This window comes from Oncorhynchus clarkii, chromosome 9, assembly GCF_045791955.1.
Source record: "Oncorhynchus clarkii lewisi isolate Uvic-CL-2024 chromosome 9, UVic_Ocla_1.0, whole genome shotgun sequence".
NCBI classification, from domain to species: domain Eukaryota; kingdom Metazoa; phylum Chordata; class Actinopteri; order Salmoniformes; family Salmonidae; genus Oncorhynchus; species Oncorhynchus clarkii.
The window spans coordinates 48,073,558-48,090,806 of NC_092155.1; the positions used below are offsets into that span (position 1 = coordinate 48,073,558).

The window sequence follows — 17,249 nt, forward strand, 5'->3', positions numbered from 1 at the left end:
GAGCTGTTGCCAGAGAATTGAATGTTAATTTGTCTATCATACCTCCAACATCATTGTTAGTGAATTTGGCAGTATGTACAACTGGCCTCACAACTGCAGACCATGTGTAACTACTCCAGCCCAGGACCTTCACATCCGGCTTCTTCACCTGCGGGATCATCTGAGACCAGCCACCCGGTAGCTGATGATACTGGGTTTGCACAACTGTCAGAAACCGTCTCAGGGAAGCTCATCTGCATGCTCGTCGTCCTCACTGGGATCTGACTGCAGTTCGGTGTTGTAACCGATTTCAGTGGGCAAATGGTCACCTTCGATGGCCTCTGGCACGCTGGAGAAATGTGCTCTTCACGGATGAATCCCGGTTTTAACTGTACCGGGCAGGTGGCAGACGGCGTGTATGGCTTTGTGTGGGTGAGTGGTTTGCTGAAGTCAACGTTGTGAACAGGGTGTCCCATGGTGGCGGTGGGGTTATGGTATGGGCAGGCATAAGCTACGGACAACGAACACAATTTAATTTGATCGATGCACAGAGATATCGTGACAAGATCCTGAGGCCCATTGTTGTGCCATATCATCTGCTGCCATTACCTCGTGTTTCACCATGATAATGCACGGCCCCATGTCGCAAGGATCTGTACACAATTCTTGGAAGCTGAAAATGCCCCAGTTCTTCCATGGACATGTCACCCATTGAGCAGGTTTGGGATGCTTTGAATCGATGTGTACGACAGCGTATTTCAGTTCCCCCTAATATCCAGCAACTTCCCACAGCCATTGAAGAGGAGTGGGACAACATTCCAATTGCCACAATCAACAGCCTATGCTAAGGAGATGTCGCGCTGCATCAGGCAAGTGGTGGTCACTCCAGATACTGACTGGTTTTCTGATCCACGCACCTACCTTTTTTCAAGGTATCTGTGACCAACCGATGCATATCTGTATTCCCAGTAATGTGAAATCCATAGATTAGGGTCTAATGAATTTATTTAAGTTGACTGATTTCCTTTTTATATGAACTGTAACTCAGTCAAATCTTTGAAATTGTTGCTTTTTGTATTTTATACATGCTTTTTGCTCATCTTTATCAATATCATTCTAGACCCCACTGTATATATCAAGAAGGGCTATAAGAAAGACTAGGAATTTAGGTAGCATACTGTATAATTAAGCAGAAAGGCCGGGGGGGGGGGTGTGATGTATGGCCAATATACCACGGCTAAGGGCTGTTCTTACACAAGGTAACGAGGAGTGCCTGGACACAGCCCTTAGCTGTGGTCTATTTGCCATATACTACAACCCCCCAGAGATGCCTTATTGCTATTATAAACTGGTTACCAACTTAATTAGTGCAGTAAAAATAAACTTTTTGAGATACCTATGGTATACGGTCTGATATACCATGGCTGTCAGCCAATCAGAATTCAGTGCTCGAACCACCCAGTTTATAATACATGTTTAACACTTACTTTTAAATACTCCTACAATATTATAATAACACATTTATTTATTATGATTTTCACACAACGGGAAAGGAGAATATGCCGCAGTGTTGCATCACCATGAAAGGATTGCTAATGTTCAGGGAGGGAAGTTCATCCCTTTACATCATAACATGAGAAATGTTGGGAATTTAAAACAATTATTTTTAAACAATTTAATCAGTGTGACATTAGTGAGAGAAATGCTGGCCTAATAGAAGTGTCACAATTTGTCATTTGTAAAAAAATGTAGGACCTGAGCTTGAGCAAACTGTTCAAGAGGTGGAGAGCCTGAGGAAGGAGGTGGACAAGCTGAAGCAATGTGGTGAGATACTTGTGTTGCCTTGACCTTTTTTTTCACAATCCATATTAACGCTGAGTCTCAATAAGCTCCGTTATTGACTGGAGCCAGTTGGTGATTTATGCACACAAAGTGTGTAAGATAGGCTAACTTAAACTACTGTTAGGAAACAAACTAGCCAGTCTACAGAAAACTCTTGCTATGTCTAGGGGTTCTGTGTGTGTATATAATATATACACACACTACCGTTCAAAGATTTGGCGTCACTTAGAAATGTCCTTGTTTTTGAAAGAAAGCATATTTTTGGTCCATTTTAAAATAACAACAAATTGATAAGAAATACAGTGTATACATTGTTAATGTTGAATATGACTATTGTAGCTGACTTTTAATGAAATAGCTACATAGGTGTACAGAGGCCCATTATCAGCAACCATCACTCCTGTGTTCCAATGGCACGTTGTTAGCTAATCCAAGTTTATAATTTTAAAAGGTCTATTGATCATTAGAAAACCCTTTTGCAATTCTGTTAGCACAGCTGAAAACTTGTCCTGATTTAAAGAAGCAACACAACTTGCCTTCATTAGACTAGTTGAGTATCTGGAGCGTCAGCATTTGTGGGTTTGATTACAGGCTCAAAATGGCCAGAAACAAAGACCTTTCTTCTGAAACTCGTCAGTCTATTTTTGTTTTGAGAAATGAAGGCTACTCCATGTGAGAAATTACCAAGAAGCTGAAGATCTCGTACAACGCTGTGCACTACTGCCTTCACAGAACAGCGCAAACTGACTCTAACCAGAATAGAATAGGATGCCCCGGTGCACAACTTGGCAAGAGGACAAGTACATTAGAGTGTCTAGTTTAAGAAACAGACGCCTCACAAGTCCTCAACTGGCAGCTTTGTTAAATAATATCCGCAAACACCAGTCTCAAGGTCAACAGTGAAGAAGCGACTCCGGCATGCTGGCCTCCTAGGCAGAGTTGCAAAGAAAAAGCCATATCTCAGACTGGCCAATAAAAAGAAAAGTTTAAGATGGGCAAAAGAACACAGCCACTGGACAGAGGAACTCTACCTAGAAGGCCAGCACCCAGCACCCCCCGCTTGGCATTCAGGCCAAGGAGATCAATCTTGGTTTCATCAGACCAAAGAATCTTGTCCTTTGACCTCTGAACCTAGACATCTTGGGTCGATTGCAACGAAGAAGCTGAACTTTGCACAAAACACTGTATTAGCGCTGGTTTTCTCAAAACAATACTAACGGGAGATTACATGCACCTGTGTGGTAAAATTCTCATGTTGATACTAGACCGCTGAAAATGTCATCCAGCCCTCAATGACATAACGATTGGAAACTGTAAAGCTGATAGACTGTATACAAATCACAATTGGCTTGATTTATTGACATATTTCAAATATGGACAGTGCAGGGATATCCCCCCCCCCCCCCCCCCCCCCCCCCCCCCCCGATCTTGATAAGGAATGACCATACAATTTTTTTAATGGTATTTAATAGAATTCACAGATTACATAAATGGAAACAAAAATGTATTAGAGTAAGCTACACCAAAATAAATGTTCCATTCATAAAATGTGTACTTTAAATTGCCACAGTAGATTTGCTGTGGTAAACGAGGAAATACATTATTTCAGTTGTTTGGAATGATTGTCAAATGGTTACATATACCCTTGGTCTGCTCAAAATGCAGATTTAATTTATACCGATGATAATAGCCATCAGTGTGAAAATGTCTTCAGACTTTGCCAGTAATCAGCACTACAAGTTAACACCAACAGATTTAGGGAGCTGTAAATCAGTGGCCAGTAAAGGTTGCAATTGAGATCAGCTGTGTGGCTTATTTTTAGCGTGGAATGACAAAGCGAAAACAGTTTTTTTTTTTTTTTTCAAAATGTATTAAAAATAAAATCCGGATACCTTATTTACATAAGTATTCAGACCCTTTGCTATGAGACTCGAAATTGAGTTCAGGTTTCATCCTGTTTCCATTGATCATCTTTGAGATGTTTCTACAACTTGATTGGAGTCCACCTGTGGTAAATTCAATTGATTGGACATGATTTGGAATGGCACACACCTGTCTATATAAGGTCCCACAGTTGACAGTTCATGTCGGAGCAAAAACTAAGCAATGAGGTCAAAGGAATTGTCCGTAGAGCTCTGAGACAAGATTGTGTCGAGGCACAAGGGTACCAAAGAATTTCCTCATCATTAAAGGTCCCCATGAACACAGTGGCCTCCATCATTCTTAAATGGAAAAAGTTTGGAACCATAGACTCTTCACAGAGCCAAACTGAACAATCGAGGGAGAAGGGCCTTGGTAAGGGAGGTGACAAAGAACCAGATGGGCACTCTAACAGAGCTCCAGAGTTCCTCTGTGGAGATGGGAGAATCTTCAAGAAGGACAACCATCTCTGTATCACTCCACCAATCAGGCCTTTGTGGTAGAGTGGCCAGAAGGAAACTATTCCTCAGTAAAAGGCACATGACAGCCCGCTTGGAGTTGCCAAAAGGCACTCCACAGACCATGTGAAACAAGATTGAACTGTTTGGCCTGAATGCCAAGCGTCATGTCTGGAGGAAACCTGGCACAATCCCCATGGTGAAGCACGGTGGTGGCAGCATCATGCTGTGGGGATGTTTTTCAGCGACAGGGACTGGGAGACTAGGCAGGATCGAGGGAAAGATGAACGAAGCAAAGTACAGAGAGATCCTTGATGAAAACCTGTGCCAGAGCGCTCAGGACCTCCGACTGGGGCGAAGAAGACTGGTGCTTCAACAAAGTACTGAGTAAAGGGTCTGAATACTTATGTCAAATGTTATGTTTCAGTTAATTTGTTATACATTTGTTAAAATTTCTAAAAACCTGTTTTTGCTTTGTCAGTATGGGGTAATGTGTGTAGATTGAAGGCTGGAACGTATCAAAATGAGTAAAAAGTGAAGGGGTCTGAACTTTCCCAATGCTCTGTAATAGCACTTATTAAGAAGCACTTTATTTGTGGAGGTCCATGTGAAGCCCCTCTACACAATGCTTGTTTGTTTTCCTTAGATACGCTGGAGCTGCAGAGGGCGAAGGAGCACAATGAAAGACTGGATGGGGAAATCCGGGTTCTGAGAGAGCGAGTGCGCTCCCTGGACTCTGAGAAGAAAACCCTCTTACAGGTGGTGCGCATTGACTAAACATATAAGCCTACTTTTTGGGCCCTAAAAAAATGGGTTACCACATATTACCTAGCTGATTCTTTGTAAGCTCGAACAGTAATGTCACAGACTGACAAACTCCCATCACTATGGGATGTGGTTAGTACTTTTATGTGCCTTGTGAGGCTGTGTTTCTTGTACAGAAGGAATGATGTGTGTACAACAATGATTGTATTTGTCAGGGGGAGAGCAATAGCAGTGAGCACCCTAAAGATCTGCCTATGATGTTGTTGACCACATCGAAACCTGAGGAGCAGGAGCAGATTCATAAAAGGTATGGATGCACCCTCAGCCCCATTGCAATAATTAGGTTAATCCTGCATCTGTAGAATCATTCTGTTCAGAGGTCTTTCTCTGGTTGTGCTGACCAGGAGTCGCCTCATGTCAGTCATGTCCACATGTCAGTCATAAGAAGTAGCATTCACGCTGTTCAATCAAATGTATTTAATGAAGCCCTTTTACGTCAGCAGTTGCCGTTCATCAATGATCTGACATCTTTCTTGTTCTCTCTTTCTGACACTCTCTCCCTCACACATTTATCTGACTCCCTCGTGCCGTCTTTCTCTCTCCCTCCCCTTAACCTCCTCGCATATCTCACGCTGTCTTTCTTTCTCTCCCTCTCTCGTACACACTTTTCTCACACGATCTCCCTGACTCTCTCACCCTGTCCTGCAGGTGTCGCGAGGCTGTGGAGGACGTGGGTTGCCAGCTGCGGGAGCTGCAGCGGCGCATGCAGAGGCAGCAGCGGGAGCAGGAGGAGCTGGTGGAGAGGAACGAAGAGCTGGAGGCGCTACTGGGAGAGGCCCAGAACGCCAGCAAGGAAGAGTGTCAGCGCCACGAGGGTGAACTCGAGGGACTGCACCGCAAGGTGGGAGAGGGGGCTGAACGAGAAGGGATAGAAATGACATAATCAAGAGAGAAATTCTCAGAACTTTTTGCCAACAAAACATAGACAAAAATCTCTTCACAGATTTAGACACTGTTATGGTGCTGGAGATAATGAATATGAGGTTATAAATGATAAAGTGTTCCTTTTTAAACGTCCACTCACAGATTAAAACCCTAGAGGCAGAGCTGAAGAAGATATGTGCTCAGGACCAGGTACTGAAGGATGGAGGTGTCGTCAGCAGAGAGACCGAGACGTACTTACATCAGGTAGGAAAACGTTGTGCTGTTAGCTTGTAAATTTCCACTCTAAACTAACTTGCCTGTGCCATTGTTTTGTCTTATCCAACTACTTTCTCAAAAGTGTCAGGCACCCATGAATGGTAATAATTTAAAACCAATGTAGCAGGCCAAATAAGTTCTTCCCAGGCACCCAGAGACACCCAGACTGGAAATCGCCTATAGCTGTTTGATTGCCAGTGACCTATTGTACATCATAACGGTTTGTGAACTTTGAGAATAGGAGCTGTGCTTGAGTGACTAGTTGCCCCTAACCACAAAACAGGAAGGACTATCAAAAATAACTGAACTTTCATCAGTGAATAAGGACTTTTACCAACTGTAATATGTTTTTCTGCCTCCCCTATCTAGTTAAGGGACAGCAGCCAGGAGAGGGTGGCCCTGTTGGAGGCTCGTCTGACCGAAGAGAAGGATTGGAGGAGACAGCTGGAGGTAGACCTCGGCTCTGCCCAGGCTGCACTTAAAAACAACAAAGAGGTACGCTGCAATGCATGCTAGGTAGAATAATGGGTTTTGTGAAGTCCAATGATGTCCAGTACCCGTCAAAAGTTTGGACACACCTACTCATTCAAGGGTTTTTCTTTATTTATTTTTTGCTATTTTCTACACTGTAGAATAATAGTGAAGACATCAAAGCTATGAAATAACACATATGGAATCATGTAGTAACAAAAAGTATTAAACAAATAAAAAAATATATATATATTTAAGATTCTTCAAAGTTGCCACCGTGACAGCTTTGCACACGCTTGGCATTCTCTCATCCAACTTCAACAGTGTTGAAGGAGTTCACACATATGCTGAGCACTTGTTGGCTGCTTTTCTTTTACTCTGTGGTCCAACTTATTCCTTAATTGGGTTGAGGTCGGCTGATTGTGGAGGCCAGGTCATCTGATGCAGCACTCCATCACTCTCCTTCTTGGTCAAATAGACCTTACACAGCCTGGAGGTGTGTTTTGGGTAATTGTCCTGTTGAAAAACAAATGATAGTCCCACGAAGCGCAAACCAGATGGGATGGCGTATTGCTGAAGAATGCTGTGGTAGCCATGCTGGTTAAGTGTGCCTTGAATTCTAAATAAATCACCAACAGTGTCACCAGCAAAGCACCCCCACACCATCACACCTCCTCCTCCATGCTTCACGTTGGAACCACACATGCGGAGATCATCCTTTCACCTACTCTGCATTTCACAAAGACACGGTGGTTGGAACCAAAAATCTCAAATTTGAACTCTTCAGACCGAAGGACAGATTTCCACCAGTCTCATGTCGATTGCTCGTGTTTCTTGGCCCAAGCAAGTCTCTTCTTATTGGTGTTCTTTAGTAGTGGTTTCTTTGCAGAAATTTGACCATACTATATATAAACCCTGGATGACAGAATTGCTGCTGCATTGCTCATTGAGAGGCTTTGAAGCTACCGGTCAGCCATATTGGTACTCCCCAGTAGGAGCAATCGTCCATAGGAATGAATGGAACTCTACAGTATTTCAATTCAATGTTTCAAGGGCAAAATGACATGTATTTTTGTTGTTGTAGTGGGGACAGTAACGTTAGTACTCCAAAAAATATATACTCTAAGGAAAAGGTTTAGATATTTTCTTTTTAATGTTTAGTTCACACAATATAATTTAAGTATGCTTTAAAGTGTCTGTAGTAAAATATACTTGGCAAAAATGTATGTAGACATAAATGCATTTCTATCGCTTCCAAAATCTTTTTTACAATGGAGGAGAATCAAGATGGCTGTGCGGTGGGTTCAATACAGCACTCCCTGTCAGTCATCCAGGGTTTATACACATAATTGGTTACCTCCAATGGTTGAATTGGTCAGCCTTCTCCATTGGATCTATCAGGGGTCTACTTTGTCCCCTGAATACATCTCGCATGGTTTTAACCTAAAGGCTGTTGTAACCTTTCCACATGCTATCTCAATCATTTGGAAATACACAACAGCAAGATATTTTTCCTTTGGTTTCATAGCTGTAGTTTTGTCTGTAGTAGTATAGCTTTAGCAACTATAGTTGTTTATTGATAATACTGTCATTGTCTGATTGTCTGTCATCTCAAGACACTGCAGAGAGATGAGAGGGAGCTGAGGAAGTTGCGATTGGAGATACAGGGCCTGCAAACTGAATGTCAACAAGGGAAAACGCTCATCAAGAGCCTAACGCAAGTTAAAGGGGAAAAGGGAATCTTGGAAGAGAAAGTGAGTTGAATTCACCAAATTGCCCCTGCCATCGTTCATCACTGAATACAATCTGTACACCTCTGTTATACGTTCATCAAAAACACAAACTCTGATTCACACTATAGGGCCAAGCTGAGATATACTGGGCTGACCTGGTTAAATGCTGAAACCGTGCTGAAAAGGTCAAGATAAAAGTACAGTTTGGGCCAGCAAAGTATGGTTTGAGGCGGCCCTATAGTGCGACTTGGGCAATAGTGTTCGGTTTGTGATGAATTTCAAATCTATCCTTCATTGTATTCGACTTCACTGATCAAGAGACTATTGTGGCGTAGGAGTGAAGCTGCCAAACGGAATAATTTTCTATTGATCTGAATAGACAACATGTCTAGTGAAAGTGTTTTTCATTCACTTTGTGCTCACGGCAGGTGGCCCAGTTGGAGCGAGCTCAGAGCAGACTCCAGAGTGACCGGGAGCACCAGACAGAGAGCAGCCGGACCCAGGAGGACCTGAGGGAGAGCAGGACGCAGGTGGAGGAGCTGGGAGCGAAAGTGGAGCGACTCACTTCGGTGCTCTCCTGCTTGGAGGAAGAGCATTGCACACTGCGGTCATTATCTAGACAATAGATTATGTGTGTGGTCATTATCTAGACCAGTGGTCACCAACCAGTAGATCTTCTAGGCATTCTTTGTTAATCACCAAATATTTCTGTAGAAAAGCCAACGATAAAGGCTTGCGTTCCTTTATATATTTTTTATTTCGACTTTGCGCATTTGGCGGAAGTGCACTTGATTCAGAAGCCCGGCGCGCCGGTTAGGCAAAGTGTTCCCATTTTGAACCATTTCATTTGTCTGAAGGTGCAAACTCCGCCTAATCAAGTGCGCCTACTGACCTGGCCAATCGCATAGCTCAAATCAACATGCCTAGTACAGCTTCCGCGACCCCACAGCAAAGTTTGATACCAGCCTACCAGAGAGCAGCTGTCAAAGAATACAGCAAAGAGCTGCTGTTTTTATGAGTGAGTTCATGTTGAAGTTTTTATTCAGCACTGTCAACAATGTTTCTATTAAACATAAAATGCGCTTCTCCCGACTCTCGCGCTGCACTGAATTAGCAGCCAAGTGTATCGATAGGCCTACGTTTCTTTATTGTTAGCAGCTCGTTATGTCTATTTTAATAGCAGGGAATATTTGAGTTTCTCTGGTCATAGAAACAACGTTCAGTTGTGCATGCGGCAGAAATAATGCGGTGCAACTCGAGTTTCACCATCAGTAGGAGGACGGTATCCCTCTGGTCAATAAAAAAAATACAATTATTTCCATTTATGCTCCGCTGGCACAAGATATACAACTGATCTGTTTTGTTGTCAAAGCTCACGTTTTAAGATCTAATATGGCCTGAGAAGAACAATATTAGCAGGCCAGACACACAGCCAATATTCTGTGATCATGTATTAGGCCTAATGCCCAAAGTTTATTCCTACAGAACTGGTTTTATTAATGTTGCACAGGCTTACATTTTTCACGTTTTAAAAAAGCGGTAGATCTCGGCTTGCTTTTTGACTGAAAGTGATCTTGACTCAAAGGTTGGTGAGCACCACTTTAGACTGACCTTTTCTTTACATAGTCATTTTGTGACTGGAGGTTTGAAATGTGATTTTCTTTTGTTATGTGGTACACATGATTATACAGTGAGCCTTGTTGCGGCACCGGTTGGTGTAATTGTCCTCTACAGAGTGCAGCTCTATCCCTATGATTCCTTGTACCGTTCCCTCCAATCTGTCGTCCTCACACTCCCCCGTATGGCCTTGCGGTTGTGTACTGTTAGGTTGCCATACAGTCATGCGTCTTAGTCAGGTCACACTCAATGATGCCACGGTAACAGTTCCCACGTCCGCCTGTCCATGCGAAATTTCAGGGATGAGATGGTGCAGGAGAGAAGGCGGGCCGCAGACCTCCAGGCCCAGCTGAGTGAGCGGGTCCGGGAGAAGCTGACCGCTGAAGGGGAGAAGGAGAGACTGGGCATCGAGCTACTCCGGCTCAGGGAACAACTCCAACTCTCCACCCAGACCCGACAGGAGACCGCAGGACCCACCAGGCCCAGACAGGATACCCCAGAATCAGACTACAGCTTCCTCCTAACAGAGAGGACCAAAGACGAATGCCTCAACCAGGTACCTGGATAAGCATTCACATAGAAACATAAGGTGAACATGGTTACTTTCATAGGGTCTTAAATAGAAAAACATCTTGTCTGATTTATGACAAGCCAAAGGATGTATGAATATCGAATTGTGTCGCCACATACATCAATTATCAGTGATTTTTTTATGTATCTTCCATAACAAAGATTTTGTGTCTGTCTCTGTCTTTCTGTGTGTTCTGTGTGTGTGTGCGTGCGTGTGTGCTCTGCACTCCTCTCCTAGCTGGCGTCTCTGAAGTGTGAGCTGAGTCGTCTGCACGCCACCCTGGAGGAGGAGCGGCAGCTGGCCAATCAGCACCAGCTGGCCCTGCAGGCCCAGATCAACGAGGCCCAGGCCCGCACTAAGGTCAGTACCCAATGTCCCCTCAACGGCCTGTCAGTGTAACTCAATCAATACTGTCACGCATAAGGCACTGAACAACGATAAGCCAATATTACTCAACGTTATACCGGTACGATAAGCCAAAATTACTCAATCAAATTACTGTCACACCTGATGCACTAAAGTCTAAGAAACAAAATGTCTAGTCCCTAATATAAACACAAATATAAAGCCAGGGAAAAAGTGTTTCACGCAGCATTTTTTTTAAATATTGGCTGATATTCTCCTTTTTGAGGTGAACCAGCCCTTCCAATTCAGTGGCTTATCTGTTCCCCCACCATCCCTCTTCCCCAATGCCTCCCCAGTCCCAGGACTCCGTGCTGGGGCAGAAAGCTGAGGAGAGCAAGCAGCTAAAGCAGGACCTCCAGAGAGCCCAGAGTCTGTTCACCTCGGCTGAGAGGGAGCTACGCTATGAGAGAGAGAAGAACCTGGACCTCAAGAGACACAACGCCCTCCTGGACCAGGAGAAGATCAAGGTACACTTAACACTAACACATGTTCACTGACGGCCAATTCTAACTTTCACTGACAGTTTCACTTAGTCGTGCATTGATGTCAATGGGACTGAGACTTAAATGCTTAAGTGGAAGTTAGGATTCGCCCCTTAAATCGTACCACCATCGAGCCTAGACATTATCTTGTTATCCTTTTAAAACATTGTTTTTTATATATATATATATATATATATCATATATATCATATACAGTTGTCGCCAAAGGTTTTGAGAATGACACATTAATTTCCACAAAGTTTGCTGCTTCAGTGTCTTTAGATATTTTTGTCAGGAATACTGAAGTATAATTACAAGCATTTCATAAGTTTCAAAGGCTTTTATTGACAATTACATGAAGATGATGCAAAGCGTCAATATTTGCAGTGTTCTTTTTCAAGACCTCTGCAATCTGCCCTGGCATGCTGTCAATTAACTTCTGGGCCACATCCTGACTGATGGTAGCCCATTCTTGCATAATCAATGCTTGGAGTTTGTCAGAATGTGTGGGTTTCTGTTAGTCCACATGCCTCTTGAGGATTGACCACAAATTCTCAATGGGATTAAGGTCTGGGGAGTTTCCTGGCCATGGACCCAAAATATCGATGTTTTGTTCCCCAAGCCACTTAGTTATCACTTTAGCCTTATGGCAAGGTGCCTCATCATGCTGGAAAAGGCATTGTTCGTCACCAAACTGTTCCTGGATGGTTGGGAGAAGTTGCTCTCGGAGGATGTGTTGGTACCATTCTTTACTCATGGCTGTGTTCTTAGGCAAAATTGTGAGTGAGCCCACTCCCTTGGCTGAGAAGCAACACCACACATGAATGTTCTCAGGATGCTTTACTGTTGGCATGACACAGTACTGATGGTAGCGCTCACCTTGTTTTCTCTGGACAAACTTTTTTCCGGATGACCCAAACAATCGGAAAGGGGATTCATCAGAGAAAATTACTTTACCCCAGTCCTCAGCAGTCCAATCCCTGTACCTTTTGCAGACTATCACTCTGTCCCTGATGTTTTTCCTGGAGAGAAGTGGCTTCTTTGCTGCCCTTCATGACACCAGGCCATCCTCCAAAAGTCTTGGCCTGCTGCCATTCCTGAGCAAGCTCTGTACTGGTGGTGCCCCGATCCCGCAGCTGAATCAACTTTAGGAGACGGTCCTGGCGCTTGCTGGACTTTCTTGGGCGCCCTGAAGCCTTCTTCACAACAATTTAACCACTCTCCTTGAAGTTCTTGATGATCCGATAAATGGTTGATTTAGGTGCAATCTTACTGGCAGCAATATCCTTGCCTGTGAAGCCCTTTTTGTGCAAAGCAATGATGACATGTGTTTCCTTGCAGGTAACCATGGTTGACAGAGGAAGAACCATGATTCCAAGCACCACCCTCCTTTTGAAGCTTCCAGTCTGTTATTCGAACTCGAACAGCATGACAGAGTGATCTCCAGCCTTGTCCTTGTCAACACACTGTGTTAACGAGAGAATCATTGACACGATGTCAGCTGGTCCTTTTGTGGCAGGGCTGAAATGCAGTGGAATTTTGGGGGGGCGATTTGGTTAATTTGCATGGCAAAGAGGGACTTTGCAATGAATTGCAATTCATCTGATCACTCTTCATAACATTCTGGAGTATATGCAAATTGCCATCATACAAATTGAGGCAGCAGACTTTATGAAAATTAACATTTGTGTTATTCTCAAAACTTTTGGCCACGATTGTACACTACCATTCACAATTTTGGGGTCACTTAGAAATGCCCTTGTTTTTGAAAGAACACTTTTTTTTGTTGTCCATTTTTAAAATAACATCAAACTGGCAGCTTCATTAAATAGTACCCGCAAAACACCAGTCTCAACGTCAACAGTGAAGAGGTTACTCCGGGATGCTGGCCTTCTAGGCAGAGTTGCAAAGAAAAAGACATATCTCAGACTGGCCAATTAAAATAAAAGATTAAGATGAGCAAAAGAACACAGACACTGGACAGAGGAACTCTACCTAGAAGGCCAGCATCCCGGAGTCGCCTCTTCACTGTTGATGTTGAGACTGGTGTTTTGCAGGTACTATTTAATGAAGCTGCCAGTTGAGGACTTGTGAGGCATCTGTTTCTCAAACTAGACACTCTAATGTACTTGTCCTCTTGCGCAATTATGCACTGGGGCCTCCCACTCCTCTTTCTATTCTGGTTAGAGACAGTTTGCGCTGTTCTGTGAACGCAGTAGTACACAGCGTTGTACGAGATCTTCAGTGACTTGGTAATTTCTCACATGGAATAGCCTTCATTTCTCAAAACAAGAATAGACTGATGAATTTCAGAAGAAAGGTCTTTGTTTCTGGCCATTTTGAGCCTGTAATCGAACCCACAAAATGCTGATGCTCCAGATTTTTTATTTATTTCACCTTTATTTAACCAGGTAGGCAAGTTGAGAACAAGTTCTCATTTACAATTGCGACCTGGCCAAGGTAAAGCAAAGCAGTTCGACACATACAACAACAGAGTTACACACGGAGTAAAACAAACATACAGTCAATAATAGAAAAATAAGTCTATATACAATGTGAACAAATGAGGTGAGATAAGAGAGGTAAAGGCAAAAAAAGGCCAAGGTGCGAAGTAAATACAATATAGCAAGTAAAACACTGGAATGGTAGATTTGCAGTGGAAGAATGTGCAAAGTAGAAATATAAATAATGGGGTGCAAAGGAGCTAAATAAATAAATACAGTAGGGGAAGAGGTAGTTGTTTGGACTAAATTATAGATGGGTTATGTGCAGTAATCTGTGAGCTGCTCTGACAGCTGGTGCTTAAAGCTAGTGAGGGAGATAAGTGTTTCCAGTTTCAGAGATTTTTGTAGTTCGTTCCAGTCATTGGCAGTTGAGAACTGGAAGGAGAGGCGGCTAAAGGAGGAGTTGGTTTTGGGGGTGACCAGCGAGATATGCCTGCTGGAGTGCGTGCTACAGGTGGGTGCTGCTATGGTGACCAGTGAGCTGATATAAGGAGGGACTGTACCTAGCAGGGTCTTGTAGATGACCTGGAGCCAGTGGGTTTGGCGACGAGTATGAAACGAGGGCCAGCCAACGAGAGCGTACAGGTCGCAGTGGTGGGTCGTATATGGGGCTTTGGTGACAAAACGGATGGCACTGTAATAGACTGCATCCAATTTATTGAGTAGGGTATTGGAGGCTATTTTGTAAATGACATCGCCAAAGTCGAGGATCGGTAGGATGGTCAGTTTTACGAGGGTATGTTTGGCAGCATGAGTGAAGGATGCTTCGTTGCGAAATAGGAAGCCAATTCTAGATTTAACTTTGGATTGGAGATGTTTGATGTGAGTCTACAGTCTAACCAGACACCTAGGTATTTGTAGTTGTCCACATATTCTAAGTCAGAACCATCCAGAGTAGTGATGCTGGACGGGCGGGCAGGTGCAGGCAGTGATCGGTTGAAAAGCATGCATTTAGTTTTACTTGTATTTAAGAGCAGTTGGAGGCCACGGAAGGAGAGTTATATGGCATTGAAACTTGTCTGGAGGGTTGTTTACAGTGTCCAAAGAAGGGCCAGAAGTATAAAGAATGGTGTCGTCTGCGTAGAGGTGGATCAGAGACTCACCAGCAGCAAGAGCGACATCATTGATGTATACAGAGAAGAGAGTCGGCCCAAGAATTGAACCCTGTGGCACCCCCATAGAGACTGCCAGAGGCCCAGATAACAGGTCTTCTGATTTGACACTGAACTCTATCAGAAAAGTAGTTGTTGAACCAGGCGAGGCAATCATTTGAGAAACCAAGGCTATCGAGTCTGCCAATGAGGATGTGGTGATTGACAGAGTTGAAAGCCTTGGCCAGGTCGATGAATACGGCTGCACAGTAATGTCTCTTATCGATGGCGGTTATGATGTCGTTTAGGACCTTGAGCGTGGCTTTGTTTGTTAACTTGGCTTTCAAAGACCTTAGAAAGACAGGGTAGGATAGATATAGGTCTGTAGCAGTTTGGGTCTAGAGTGTCACCCCTTTGAAGAGGGGGATGACCGCGGCAGCTTTCCAATCTTTCAGAATCTCAGACGACACGAAAGCGAGTCTGAACAGGCTAGTAATAGGGGTTGCAACAATTTCGGCAGATAGTTTTAGAAAGAAAGGGTCCAGATTGTCTAGCCCGGCTGATATGTAGGGGTCCAGATTTTGCAGCTCTTTCAGAACATCTGCTGACTGGATTTGGGAGAAGGAGAAATGGGGAAGGCTTGGGTGAGTTGCTGTGGGGGGTGCAGTGCTGTTGACCGGGGTTGGGGTAGCCAGGTAGAAAGCATGGCCAGCCGTTGAAAAATGCTTATTGAAATTCTCAATTATAGTGGATTTATCGGTGGTGACAGAGTTTCCTATCCTCAGTGCAGTGGGCAGCTGGGAGGAGGTGTACTAATTCTCCATGGACTTTACAGTGTCCCAAAACTTTTTTGAGTTTGTGTTGCAGGAAGCAAATTTCTGCTTAAATCTAGCCTTGGCTTTTCTAACTGCCTGTGTATATTGGTTTCTAACTACCCTGAAAAGTTGCATATAACGGGGGCTGTTCGATGCTAATGCTGAACGCCATAGGATGTTTTTGTGTTGGTTAAGGGCAGTCAGGTCTGGAGAGAACCAAGGGCTATATCTGTTCCTGGTTCTACATTTCTTGAATGCTTATTTAAGATGGTGAGGAAGGCATTTTTTTTTTTAAATAACCAGGCATCCTCTACTGACGGGATGAGGTCAATATCCTTCCAGGATACCCGGGCCAGGTCGATTAGAAAGGCCTGCTCGCTGAAGTGTTTCAGGGAGCGTTTGACAGTGATGAGTGGAGTTCGTTTGACTGCTGACACATTACGGATGCAGGCAGTGAGGGAGTGATCGCTGAGATCTTGGATGAAAACAGCAGAGGTGTATTTAGAGGGCAAGTTGGTTAGGATGATATCTATGAGGGTGCCCGTGTTTACGGCTTTGGGGTGGTACCGGGTAGGTTCATTGATAATTTTTGTGGGGATTGAGGACATCAATCTTAGATTGTAGGATGGCTGGGGTGTTAAGCATGTCCCAGTTTAGGTCACCTAGCAGGACGAGTTCTGAAGATAAATGGGGGGCAATCAGTTCACATATGGTGTCCAGAGCACAGCTGGGGGCAGAGGGTGGTTTATAGCAGGTGGCAACGGTGAGAGACTTGTTTTTAGAGGTGGATTTTTAAAAGGAGAAGTTCAAATTGTTTGAGTACAGACCTGGATAGTAGGACAGAACTCTCAACTCTCAGATACTCAACTAGTCTAAAGAAGGCAAGTTGTATTGCTTCTTTAATCAGGACAACAGTTTTCAGCTGTGCTAACATAATTGCAAAAGGGTTTTCTAATGATCAATTAGCCTTTTAAAATTATAAACTTGGATTAGCTAACACGATGTGCCATTGAGTGATGGTTTCTGATAATGGGCCTCTGTACACCTATGTAGATATTCCATAAAAATCTGCTGTTTCCAGCTACAATAGTCATTTACATCATTAACAATGTCTACACTGTATTTCTGATCAATTGATGTTATTTTAGTGGATAAAAAATGTGCTTTTCTTTAAAAAACAAGAACGTTTCCAAGTGACCCCAAACCTTTGAACAGTAATGTATATTTTTTAATAATACAAAACAAACACATACAAACGACAACATACAGACGCACACAAACATTTACATCACCACCCATGCCCAGATCCATCTGCTCATCCACTTATTGTCATTGTACTTACATTTGGAGTTTCAGTACACAGTCATTTTGTGCTTTGGGGTTTCGAAATGTGGACT

General features: G+C 43.5%; 1 protein-coding gene across 2 annotated transcripts in view; it reads left to right on the forward strand.

Annotated features, from left to right (window-relative positions):
• Positions 1–17,249, forward strand: part of LOC139416444 (coiled-coil domain containing 30) — a 41,836-nt gene that overhangs the window by 8,888 nt on the left and 15,699 nt on the right. Inside the window, exons 7-17 of one of the 2 annotated variants that reach the window (XM_071165057.1) lie at positions 1,732–1,803; positions 4,846–4,958; positions 5,180–5,271; positions 5,673–5,865; positions 6,051–6,152; positions 6,534–6,659; positions 8,252–8,389; positions 8,797–8,975; positions 10,286–10,541; positions 10,794–10,916; positions 11,258–11,428. In XM_071165057.1, the coding sequence (XP_071021158.1) occupies positions 1,732–1,803; positions 4,846–4,958; positions 5,180–5,271; positions 5,673–5,865; positions 6,051–6,152; positions 6,534–6,659; positions 8,252–8,389; positions 8,797–8,975; positions 10,286–10,541; positions 10,794–10,916; positions 11,258–11,428 (1,565 nt within the window). Of the gene's footprint in view, positions 1–1,731; positions 1,804–4,845; positions 4,962–5,179; positions 5,272–5,672; positions 5,866–6,050; positions 6,153–6,533; positions 6,660–8,251; positions 8,390–8,796; positions 8,976–10,285; positions 10,542–10,793; positions 10,917–11,257; positions 11,429–17,249 lie in introns of both variants that reach the window. The other variant, XM_071165056.1, reaches the window with a different exon arrangement.